General features: G+C 36.2%; 1 protein-coding gene across 1 annotated transcript; it reads left to right on the top strand.

The window, feature by feature from the left end:
* Positions 1–6,945: 6,945 nt before the first annotated feature.
* Positions 6,946–11,734, top strand: LOC120260456 (NADH-cytochrome b5 reductase-like protein). Its single transcript, XM_039267936.1, has 13 exons — positions 6,946–7,253; positions 7,716–7,764; positions 7,848–7,923; positions 8,435–8,494; positions 8,714–8,764; positions 9,325–9,379; positions 9,649–9,719; positions 9,803–9,854; positions 10,308–10,385; positions 10,806–10,895; positions 10,977–11,090; positions 11,345–11,413; positions 11,519–11,734. The coding sequence occupies exons 1-13, from the start codon at positions 7,098–7,100 to the stop codon at positions 11,573–11,575; spliced, it is 978 nt and encodes a 325-aa protein (XP_039123870.1). The 5' UTR covers positions 6,946–7,097; the 3' UTR covers positions 11,576–11,734.
* The last annotated feature ends 789 nt before the right edge of the window (positions 11,735–12,523 follow it).

Below are 12,523 nucleotides of genomic sequence, written 5' to 3'. Positions count from 1 at the left end.
CATTGTACAGTTGAGAATGACAGGGATCAATTTAAATGCACTTTCTTCTCTTTTCGAGCATCTTTGGTTGGTTTCAAATAGGCATGCAGACGATTGCTATTTGTTGACGAAACTCATTTGCTGGGAAAGTATGGCGGGATTCTATTGGGGGCAACCGACAGAGATGGGGATGATGGTATGTTCTATGTGGCATTTACTATTGTCGACAATGAAACCGATGATAATTGGACCTGGTTTCTCGCTACGCTCGGTGAGGCAATATACAGTGAAGACGACTACTGCAAAATTATTACTTCTATATCATATCTGTCGAAGGGCCTTGTAAATGCTATCGCTAGAGTCTTCCCATCATCGCCACATGGTTTTTGCCTACGACATTTGGAGGCGAACTTCATGAAAGCAAACGCTAAACTTGGCAAAACATTGCAAGAGCAATATTGGGTTGTAATTGTCAAAATTGTGTACGCTTACACAACTAAAGAGTTTGATGATGTAGTCACTGAACTTGCAATGGCATCGCCAGATACACATGATTGGTTACTGCAAAAGTCAAACGTTGATCATTGGTCTAACTATTTATTTAAGGGTATGCGCTGGTGTGAGATGTACTCTAATGTAGCAAAGTTATTCAACACATGGATCAAAGAGGCGCGTCATCTACCATTGACAAGAATGGTTGACTCAATAAAGTTAGCTTCCGTGTGTAATCCCAACACTTTCCCCTGTATTACTGTATTTTTTGTGTAATATTCTGCCATTTCTGTGAATTATACTTATTTCCTATGTATTTACTGTCATTTTCTGTGTAATCCTTTTCTACATGCATGAATTGTACTAAGTAAACGTGTATGGTCATAGGTTCAAACTTATGAATATGATGGCTGATAGATGTGCACAATCAAACAGGTGGGATACGCATCTTTGTCCTGAGATACACAAAAATGTTGAGCTAATTATTGAAGATTGCATGCTCTTGAGGGTGGATTGGTCAACGGCCGACACTTACGAAATAGTTGATGATTACAATAGTGCTATCAGTCTATGGAACTAAAAGTGTTCTTACAGAAAATGGGAAGTCCATTGGCTCCCGTATAAGCATGCATATGCAGCAATCATGCAAACAGGCATGAACGTGCATAGTTACAAAACTGATTACTTCACAATGGAATGGTACCATCGTGGGTATGCTGAACCTATATACCCAATCCCTAACACCAATAAGCCATGCGGCGATAACCGAGAACTGTGAATCTAGCCCCATATCATAGAAAAATGACCCAACCGTCCACCAAGGAAGAGAATCGAGTCATAAGGATTCAAAGTCCATGAGTTACATTGTAGTCGGTGCCATGAACCTGTTCATAACCGTCGATCATGTAATGCAGTCATAACAAACTGAACAATTAGACAACTTATGTGTTAATTTGTGATTATTTTCCGAGTTTATTTGTTTTATTTTTTTTTTCATTTTGTGTAATATAAGAGTGTTTTGATGTGGTATGAACCATTTTAGTGTATTATACTGGTGTTTTTGTGTATTATGCTACAACATTTCGAGGGTTTTGGGGAAGTTTCATATGATATTTCTTTTTTATTTAGATTTGTTATTATAATGCAAAGAATGTTAATGCAAGGAATTAGGTAAAAAGGAAATATTGTCTCATAAGCAGTTTCCTGTGTATTATACATCCGTACCCGTGTAATATATTAGGTTTGTGTTTTGTTAGTCAATTATGTGTATTATATGAGTATTTCTGTGTATTATGTGCTTTGGTTTTTTATTTTCTTATGACTTCACATTCTCATTTTCAAAAACCTACATATGTTAGTCATACTTACATATAATATGTTAAATGTATGAAAAATACTTATTACATACACAACAATTAATTAAAACAAAGAAGTTAAAGTTTGACATAACACAAATATCATGGGGGGATCCTTCTCGCTGCCTTCAACAGCGTCAACCCCAGCGACTACCTTCCCTGCCTTTTCCTCACTCGTTTGTGCGACCTATTCGACGGCTTGGACTTTGACCCCTTCGTTGGGTTGTTCGATCTCATCGGGGGGGAGGGGGGTCTCCTCCATCTCGGCCGGTTTGTCCTCCACCTGGACGTGCGCTTCGGCGTCACTGTAAATGTCCCCGCCGGCCGATTCGTCACCCCTTGAGATTTCACTTCGGCAGCGTCAAGCCCTTTGGAGGTTGCCTTGATCTCGGGGCGCTAGTGTCCTCCCTTGCCTACCGACACATCATCCTCCTGCCCTTTCTTTGTTACAATAACCTTCTTTCACATGCCGTCCGCCAATATCTGCGCGATGTATCCTAGTCGTAGGAATAGGACTTCCGCTCGCAGCATGTTGAGCACTTCGTTGTCCACGTTTTGCTCCATGAAGCACATAAGGAAGACGGGGCGGGGCGTCTACACTGCTAGATTCTTGTTACGGGTAGGAACGAAAATGCATCATCGGTAGGTTCTTGAACGTGTTATCCCTTGTGTTAACTTCAATGACAAACTCGAAGAGATCCCACTATAACAGGAGAAAGACAGTCGTTGTTAGCATTAATTTATCATTGTTGTACATTACACAGTATAATTATTGTCATGTGTACAATATGGATTTAACTTACCATTTCGACAACGTCTTCATCGAATGTGTGCATTTGAAGGAAAGAGTAATGCAGATATGTCTTCCCTACAATGTAGAGAATCAACTGATGGTAATGCGCATGAAGGATGATGGGCATAAGAATCAACTCTGCAGTTTTGTGGCTGTAGATAACATCCTCCATCATGCACAGTATCGGATCGGCGGTGTATTATAGCTTCCACATTGCAATGGGAAATAACCAAGTGATAATGACACACCTCCTGTGCGTATGGGGATCTAACAGCAACTCCTCGTGCAGCATTAGGACCATGGCATCAACCACATCGTCGGGCAACTGTTCCTCCCTTTTAAGCATGATGAAAAGATAGTTACGAGTAATAAACCCATAGTCATCTCTCCAGATGACAGAGCTGCGCAACATAAATAGAAAGACTATGGTCAAACTTGATCTAAATATATTATACAAGAAATAGGAATGATTACACAGAAAATACTGATATTACATAGAAGATATATATTACACAGAAAATAGAAAAGATTACACAATAACTACATATTTGACACATGAAGGCATTTTGTCACACAGAAATATGTATCTTACACAAAAATGATATACCTAAATTATCTATTTAACATTAACACTAAAACCCTAGTATGGCAGAAGGCAAGAAGAAAGTTAGCGGTCGACGCGCGTGTCTAGGTAGAGCTTAAGAGCTTCCGGTTCAATTTTGTTTAGCCTTGCGAACCTTGTCTGAGCATATCTAGCGTTGCACTCGTCTATTCAGGTGCGTAGCACATCAAACTCTGTGAGTAGGCATTGAAGTAACCTCCGCACATCATCGTCGCCGTGCGGAGCATTAGCAGCTCTGTTAGGCCTGTCGGCCGATGACTGCCGGTGAGACCTTTTTCTAGGGTTGACTTCAGGGAATAGACCCCACCCCATTTTTTGACAAGTTATCGGCTTCTCTTATTTGGATCTTCTTCTTCTTCTTCTTCTTCTTATGTTGTTGTGCTTGCTTTATTCCTTGTTGCTCTCCTTGGCAGGGAAGGCGGTCGGGCCATCGTTTTTGGAATCGCCCAATTAGGATGACCTCATAGAGGTTTTCTTAGCCTCTCCTATTCCACGGCTAACTAGTGCAATTTCTTCATTATTGGCTGGAACAAGACCAGAGAACTGTAAAGGACGCATGAGATAAGATGTCAGCCTAACAATATAGTACATTAAACATTGATATTACACATAACTTCATAATAGTACATAGAAAGCTAGTATATTACACATGACTATAATATATTACACAGAACGGGTAGAAGATTACAAGATGTTAATATATTACATAGGAAATTAGGATATTACACAATAATAAAAACAAATTACACAGAAATCTAGAACATTACACAAGATTAAAAGAAACTCACCTCTTTCCCTTCTAGGGATTTTAAAAGTGGACCGACTGATGCAGCCTTGATGAATGTAGTCTCCCCATAACACAGTATACTGGGTGTCTGACCAATGCGTTGCTTCTTTACGCTTCCAAACACCTCGTAGAGACAGACATTAATGGCGACTGTGTACCCTTTCAATTATTTGGTGATGTGGTACTTCCCTTCACAGCATAGCTGCACCCGTGAGGCCATTTTTGGAAAATCGTCCATTAGCCACTTGTGGATGCATGCGCCAAGGCATAGTTGCAGATAGTTTCCAGATTTTTGGCATATCTGGGCATGAAAATGGGTGCATTCAAGAAGTTGTTCGGAAAAAAGATGGTGGTCATGAAGAACAGGACGAGCAGCTTCACGAAAGTCTCCTCCATTACGGACTTGTCTCGAACAAATTTGAACAAATTATCCTTGATGCCATCATGATGCCGGATGTGCATTTTGTTCAAGGTCAGATGAGTCCCCCTCATGCCTGAAGGAGACAATGTCTCTCACACAAAAGATGCCCATAACGACTGCAATGTCCTCAGGCCTAAACGACAGCATGCTGTCTCCAATCTTGAACCGTTGGGTTCAATCATCATATATACGGAGCACCGCATCTAGTACCCCCTTTCTTGGACCACAGGCGCCAAGTCCATTAGTTGCGCAAAAGGGGTCTGCTGGAGGATCTGCCAATACACCTTGTTCATTTCTTCTTTCAATCCCTCTATCATCTCCACGACAAGGGTCAGGTAACATATAACATTGATCAGAGTGGAAGCCATTTCTATATTCAATGGAAATTACACAAAATCATCAAATAATACACATAAAGAGGATATTTTACATAGGAAAAAAACGTATATTACACATAAAAACCCAAAACACCCAAATAATACACAGGAAAGCCTGAAAACCATTATCATTCTAAACACTGCTGAAAGTCGGATTCTGCACAGGAAACCCAAAAAGTTACACACGAAATCACACAATAACAATCTGTAGTAACTCAGACGACTTCTCCTTACCTTTTCGCTTGGGTTTTGAATTACGAAGAGAACTCTGGTTGGCAACGTGTCTCGAAGAAAGTCATCTGCGAAAGAAGAAGGAGAAAAAGAATGATTTCCACTGCAATGAGGCCTATAAGAATAAGACCAAGAGACACCTAGGTAGTTTTCGGCGTTGTGGTATCCAACCGTTTGGATGTTCCCAATGCCATTTGAGGGTATTTTCATAATTTCCCAGCCTCCAAATTTTGGAAGTTGAAAAAGGGTCAAAGAAGTTATTTCCCAGCCTGCGAATTTTGGGATTTGAACAAGGGGCAAAGAGGTCATTTCCATGGCCACTTAACTACACAGTAACCTCTGTTACTGACATCTGGACTTGATGGGGATTTAATTGAAAAGAAGGGACCTCTGAGGGATAAGGAAACTTCATGGGGTTTTTTAGGGCATGCGCAAACTATAGAGGGACTTATAGGTAATTACCTGTAAAATTTAAAAAATATCCCTTCATTTTTATCTTGAAAAATTATATGATAAACCGCACAATGCAACAAAACTTTGTAGTTGTAATCATATGTATATTTTATATTTTTAAAATATTATTTATTATAATCTCAAATTCAACTTAATATATTTTTTTAAATGAAGTGACCACACCCTTAATATTGGTGTTGCTTCCGCGACTGCCTACAAATGAAAGAGATTATTCAAAGGTAAATGATGTGCTAGTTGATGGCAATCAAGATCCATATGATAGTTGTGTCTTTACCAAATGTTTATCCAAAGAGTCTTTTTTTAGCAATAGAAACCTTAAAAAATTACTTGTTTATACCAAATATCGTGTGTATTTTGAAAAAAAATAAATAAAGGATAACATTGAATTTAGTTAATAGACAAAGAAGAAACAAATGGTTTTATATGCATATTTTATAAAAAATAAAATAAAATTTTTAAAAAAAAGTAATATAAAAACTTCAATGTAACAAATTTTGTATAGTATTTTTTTAATGTATTTAATAAATTGCTAATTTATATTTTCACTGAACCGAAAGAGTTTTAAAACTATTATTATTTTAAATACTTAGTAAAATTATTAATTTAATATATTGGCTTCATTTATTGATGTTTTAAAGTATTTTCATTAATCAATTTTCAAATCCTTGTACACAAAATATGCACTTGAAGAGTAAACAAATCCTATTCAACAATTCACAAGACACAGATTTTATTATCTAAGAAAGTACTACTGTAGTACACCTATCCCAAAGATTGTGTAACCTCATTAATAATCCTTTAGTACACGTTCCTCCTATGAAATCTTTCTTAGTAAGCAACACAACTCCACATTGAATAATTATCCATACCAATAAACTGAAAAGAAATGAGAAGATAACTTGATGTATCCGAATGATGAATGGTTGAAAACATGGTCAATAAGTTCTGAGTGTCTAATGCACTAAGATCAAGAAAGCAACAAAGTGTTGAATAGATTTTAAAAATGTTAATACAAATTAAGATCTTTCAAAATAGATTTTTTAAAAAAATTAAGATCATTGAAGTCAATTTGGGGACCCGAGTTCGATTTCTCCTGACCGCGCTCCCCAGATTTTCAAGAGGGTGAGGACGTTGTGGCAATTCCACCGCCTGCATCGCCTCGAGAGTTGGCGTTTGTCGCCTCTACCTCAAAAATAGAGATTAAGATTTTTCCGAAATAAATATGAAAAAATCAACAAAATCATAGTTCCTGTTGATTTTTTTCTACAAGCTCCAATTGACCCGGAATCTAAAGGTTTCAAATCAGACATAACATAAATTTTTATTTTTTTTTAAATTAATTTTTTTGTGTAACTTTTCACCGATCAAGCAAGGAATAATGTCCTAATACAAATATTCTAGTGGGATGAAGAATCAGTCAGGGATTGAAATGGTTAAACTTAACCATTTTGAATTTCAGGATCTAGAAACAAACCAGCTTCCTGCATTTTGGGACCCTGCAAAACCTCTTTTGAAGGTCCCAACCTTCTCTTTCTTCTCAGTTCTCTACATCTCTCTTGGTTTTCAATGGCGCTGCTTCTCAGGAGGCTCGCTCGAGCTGCGCCTCTTGGTCTTGGAGGGCAGCATACCAGTTGGAATCATGGGCGGCGGTTACCTCTCGGTGCGACTGCCGCCATTTCCGGTGGAATCGCTCTCTATTGCTGCATATCTTCTCCCACAATAGTAATCTTCATCACTGCTTTGATCTGTGTTGTCTTTTAGTGATGATAGTATGCTTGTTTATTTTGAATTTGTCATCTTGATGTTTGTTATCCATTTCTAGGCTACTTGAGATGTTATTTTCTATTGATCTTGTTTAGCATCGAATCTGGTGTATACTTTTTTGATGGTCATTGAATTTTATGTGCATGTTTAGTTTGTGAAATTTTGGAATTTTGATGGTGTTTGAGTTGTTTGGTATTGGTGCCCTCTAGGTTGGTGGTGTTTGGTAGTTTTTTAAGGATTTAATTTTGACATTAAATGGATGTGGATATAATTTGTTTTGCAAATAGATGGGTTTGTTAGATTGAAATTTTCATGCGTAAGTAATGTTTGCAGTGCCAGAACCTTCATTCCAAGGTAAATTTAAATGTTTTACTCTTGAAACGTGCGTCTTTTACACTATTATTGTTTTGATTTTGATAGGCTCAGATGGAGCAACAAATTGAAAAAGGATTTCCTGATGAAAGAGTCGGTAAATATTTTCACCTCATGTTAAAGAACTTTGCGTTCATTGTGGAACATAATAGGTTATCTGATCCTGTAATTCACTAACAGCTCTTGATCCTGAAAAATGGTTGGAGTTTAAGCTACAAGATACTGCAAGAGTCAGCCATAACACTAAATTGTTCAGGTATACATTTTTTTTCCTCATGTGTACGAGTAGATAGATGTCTGTCTATAAGTTTTCTACTGACAGTATCATTTATCTGTTTCTTATACCTTCTCATTATAGATTGTGAGTTTTGCTATTACATTTGATGATTTTTGAGGGAATTTTATCTGCATAATCTCCTTTCAGGGATTCCAAGAACAACAGCCTCATTGTTGTTTCTGCGGAATGCAAAGATTTTGTCTTTGGCAACAACTTATATATGTATATTGATCTTGGTTTCATTGCAATGTACTCACTACTGCTTCCTATCACGCATGCTTGAGATATGCTGTCCTAAGCTTTTTGATAGAATTCATGTGGAAGTGAGTATGGTGACCTGCATGTACTTAGGGCTTATGCTATGTTCTGCATTTAATAAAGGGTGTATATTATGCTAAGTACATGCTTTTCATTAGCTTGTCGGCAATTTTTGGATCATGTTTGGTTTCCTGCCATGGATGTACTTTGAAAATTATTTTGAAATTGACAGGTTCTCATTTGATCCTGCAGCAAAGTTAGGACTTGACGTTGCTTCATGCCTTATTACGAGGTATTTTTCTTCTCATCTAGTTCTATTTTCCAGACAAGAGGCTTCAGTTGATGTTAATGGCCATTATGAAACCAAGTGAGGGGAGGGGTGGTTAGTGTCATTGGAGAAAAGGTTGTATTATATCTTAATATGATTCATCATATCTGAAGTGGATCTCCAAGATATTTTTCATCATGTTACTTCTACCTATTCAACTAATTCTAGAGCCCCGTTTTGCAGGGCTCCTATTGGAGAGGAATCTGAAGGAAGAAGGAAATACGTCATTCGCCCGTAAGTGTCTGCAGCATAGGTCAAAATTTTATAATATAAATGTACAATACTCAGGTTGACCACACGTAAACTTGTCACATATTGCTTATGTTTGGAAAATTTGTATTGAAGTTGACTGAAACATTGCAATATGCATAGCTATTATAGTTTCTTTGCCACATACTTTTTCTGTGGATTAATCAATACATTTTTCAGTAAAAGCTAATTTATTCTTTTTCAGGCATTATAATTCTTATTAATTAGTGGTATTTTAGTGATCTTGTTGAATCTTAAGTCACAAAAAAATTAATTCCTTGCCTTAACTTTTGTTTTTGTTGTGATGTGGTAACATATTCTGTTTTATTGGATTTAGTAGTTTTAGGCTGTTCTATATATCTGATGATGCATTCGGTTTTGGATTCCATATGATTTTGAATCTAAACCTTGTTTGTCCATGTTGAAGCATTCTTCCATCTTGAAATAATCCCTTAAACGAATCATATAATCCCAAGGCAAAACCCTATTCTTGATAGATATTATATTAAGTCAAAAAAGACTTTATCAGTTGTTTTATGTTTCAGATACACTCCAATATCAGACCCTGATTCAAAAGGTTATTTTGATTTGTTAATCAAGGTATGAATGATTTTTTGATGTTATATTGTCTTTTGCTTAATTCCACCTTCATATTCAATTATGTTTCCTTTATTTTCTTCTTTCAAAGATGAGTGGAATCTTGTTATATTCATTCAGGAAGGGCTACTTATCTTTTTCTGTGGATCTTCAAAATAATGCTTCCAAACAATTCTTTCATGCTACAGATTTTCCATATATGTATATATACATTCATGGTATTTCACATGGTGTTGCATACTTTTTCCTGCTAAATGTTCTTCTTTATGTAGATTTATCCTGAAGGAAAAATGAGCCAGCATCTGGCAAGTTTAAAGCCTGGTGATGTTTTGGAAGTCAAGGGGTACATTATTTTATTAAAGAACTGCCATTGTTATACAGTTATTTACCTTACCCACTCGTGTCTTTATTTTTTTGCTCTATCAGGCCAATTGAAAAGCTCAGATATGCCCCAAATATGAAAAAGAAATTTGGCATGGTGAGAAATTAATATCAATTGATTTTATGCATCAACTGGTGAAAAATTTTATTTTTGATGTCTGATTCTTTTGACCTTCCCAAAAAATTGTGGGTGTTACTTTGGGTTGAAAATTTTGGGAGCAATTGTTTGCCTCCTCTCCTCCAAGTTTGTGTACAACCTATTGCTTGATACATTCATCATGAAGCACTGCCATCAAAATAGGAGGTCTTGAGCATTCAGTTTTTAATGATTTTTATCTCCAAGTGTTTGTGGTCACCTAGAAATTGCAAAAGTTACGACAACGTAGTTGTAAGAGTAGTTCTTGTATTATCCATATTTACCTCAGGACTATTTCTCTGACAGACATGACTGGAGTTCTTTCAATTTGTTTGTAATGCTCTAAAATCCTTAAATCATCTTGAAAGGCATTGCTTATGCAGATAAATGCTTATTATGCCCACAATTTCTCAGATTGCTGGAGGGACAGGTATCACACCAATGCTCCAAGTCATCAAGTCTATTCTGAAGAACCCTGATGACAACACTCAGGTTCCCTTTGCCTTTACATTTTTGAGATACAAAACTCCAACTTGTCTTAGAGTGTGCTAATACTCTTTACATTGATCTCTTTTTTGTATACAACACACTGTGAGTAGCAAATCTATTGTTCCATTGTTTGATTGCTTCTAAATTTCTATTAAAAGGATAAATGAAATAATGTAGTTCACTCTGTGGCTCTCAGCTTGTCTATGTTTCCGAGTCTCATATACACTAATACATCTTTGTAAAATTTGAAAACATCAATTTATTCAATAAAGCTAGAAGCAACATTTTCCTTTTACATTTGTTCCCTTGTTACTTGTGCTATGTTGTTGAGAATTTTTGTTCCCATTGTATCATAATTTTCTTCAATGAAACAAGTTTATGTTGGCGCTATTACTGCTTATGATGAATTTGCCATCTTTTTAGGTGTCACTAGTTTATGCCAATGTATCACCTGATGATATATTGCTTAAAGCAGAGCTTGATAGACTCTCAAGTATCTATCCAAATCTAAAGGTTCGCATTATCTATTCATCAGCCTCTTGAAGGTGTTTTGTTTGCTAAAATTCCTTTTTCTTTTGCTGGTAAAAATTGCAGGTTTATTACACTGTTGATAACCCATCAAAGAATTGGAGAGGTGGTACTGGTTTTGTTTCAAAAGACATGATAGCGAAAGGCTTGCCTGGTCCAGCAGAAGACACACTGATACTCGTACGTTGGTACCCAAACACTTTTTTCCGGAAAACTTTTCAGAACCAGTTCAATCAATAGTGCCATTTTCTCTAAACTTGATCGCATATAAACTTTTTGTATATGCTATACCTGCATTTTTCTCAATCAACATAGCCTTCTTGGAATCTTTTGGCATGATAAATTTTGCAATATTACTAGTGGACCATTGTCCAATTCTCATCTCAAGCCGCATAAATTAGTGACCATTTATGACAAGCTTGGTATTTCCACAGGTCTGTGGCCCGCCGGGAATGATGAAGCACATATCAGGAGACAAGGCAAAAGATCGGTCACAAGGCGAGGTATAAAAACTAACATTACTCTAGCCCAACAACACGCTTATCCGAAGATAAAAAAACATAAAAAACAAGAAGCATCATGTTTAATCTTGGTGTATATGTTTGCAGCTCTCTGGCCTTCTCAAGCAACTTGGTTACACAGAAGAGATGGTGTACAAATTTTAATGAGGGGCTTATGAAACACAAGGAATGGAAATCCCACGCTTGCTTTCTGTGAGTTTGATTTTTAGGTTTACAGGCTGAATAAACAATACTTCTGCTAAATCTTAATGTGAAAACAATGTCATATTTGCTTCTCAATAAAATTCAGAAACTTTTTAATAATTATTGTATTGATTCTATAGCATAATAAATTAATCATAGGTCTTGGCTTACACTTACCTCTCTTAAATTTTTCGGTTTTGGGTTAACTTTTTCGTAATTTCATTGAACTCCTTAAAATGTTTGTCTCTTTGAAATATTCCAACCATGTTCTTTCAAATTTTATTTTGTGAAAAACTGCCTTTATGGTTCAAATAAATTATTCCTTAATGAAAAAATGAAAAAAACATGTGGTGTGGTGTTGGGGGGCCTTTATATTTTTACCAACTTATACATATTTATTTATTTATTTATGTTGACATATTCGTCCAATTAAGTAAGGTGATCAGCAATAGTGGGAAATACTTAAAAAGAAATTGTACAGAACTTTTGAAAGCTTGATTTAAAGTAAAAGTGAAAAGATGCTTTCATTAAAACTTCCTTATTTTTACTGCCCAAAGAGGAAATGTAGTTTTTTTGAAGTTAAAAAAATATATATATATATATACAGTTAATCTGTAAACTTTAGTCTTTCTTTAATAACATAATCATAAGCGCATCTCCGCCTATTTACAATATTTTAACTAAACTAAAAAATTTTTGGTCTAGTGGCACTGGCCCCATTGCAAAAGGCATAGACTGTGAGACAATTATTGCTTGGATTTGAAATACATTGAACTCAAAGGGTGCATGGCCATACTCGTATTACTTCCTGTGCTCACGGCCCTAACAATACATGGGCTTATCACACTCGTCAATATATATATATATATATATCTCCCAACTAAAAGTCATCATAATTTATAATATACT

This window comes from Dioscorea cayenensis, chromosome 5 (assembly GCF_009730915.1).
Source record: "Dioscorea cayenensis subsp. rotundata cultivar TDr96_F1 chromosome 5, TDr96_F1_v2_PseudoChromosome.rev07_lg8_w22 25.fasta, whole genome shotgun sequence".
Taxonomy (NCBI): Eukaryota; Viridiplantae; Streptophyta; class Magnoliopsida; order Dioscoreales; family Dioscoreaceae; genus Dioscorea; species Dioscorea cayenensis.
This window is presented reverse-complemented; position numbering and strand designations above follow the sequence as displayed.

Bases quoted from the DNA above. Each gene is read 5' to 3' on its own strand.
- LOC120260456 (XM_039267936.1), top strand. From the start codon at position 7,098: ATGGCGCTGCTTCTCAGGAGGCTCGCTCGAGCTGCGCCTCTTGGTCTT. The intron at 7,924-8,434 runs GTATACATTTTT...TGAAATTGACAG, and splicing joins CATAACACTAAATTGTTCAG to GTTCTCATTTGATCCTGCAG. The intron at 9,855-10,307 runs GTGAGAAATTAA...ACAATTTCTCAG, and splicing joins TGAAAAAGAAATTTGGCATG to ATTGCTGGAGGGACAGGTAT.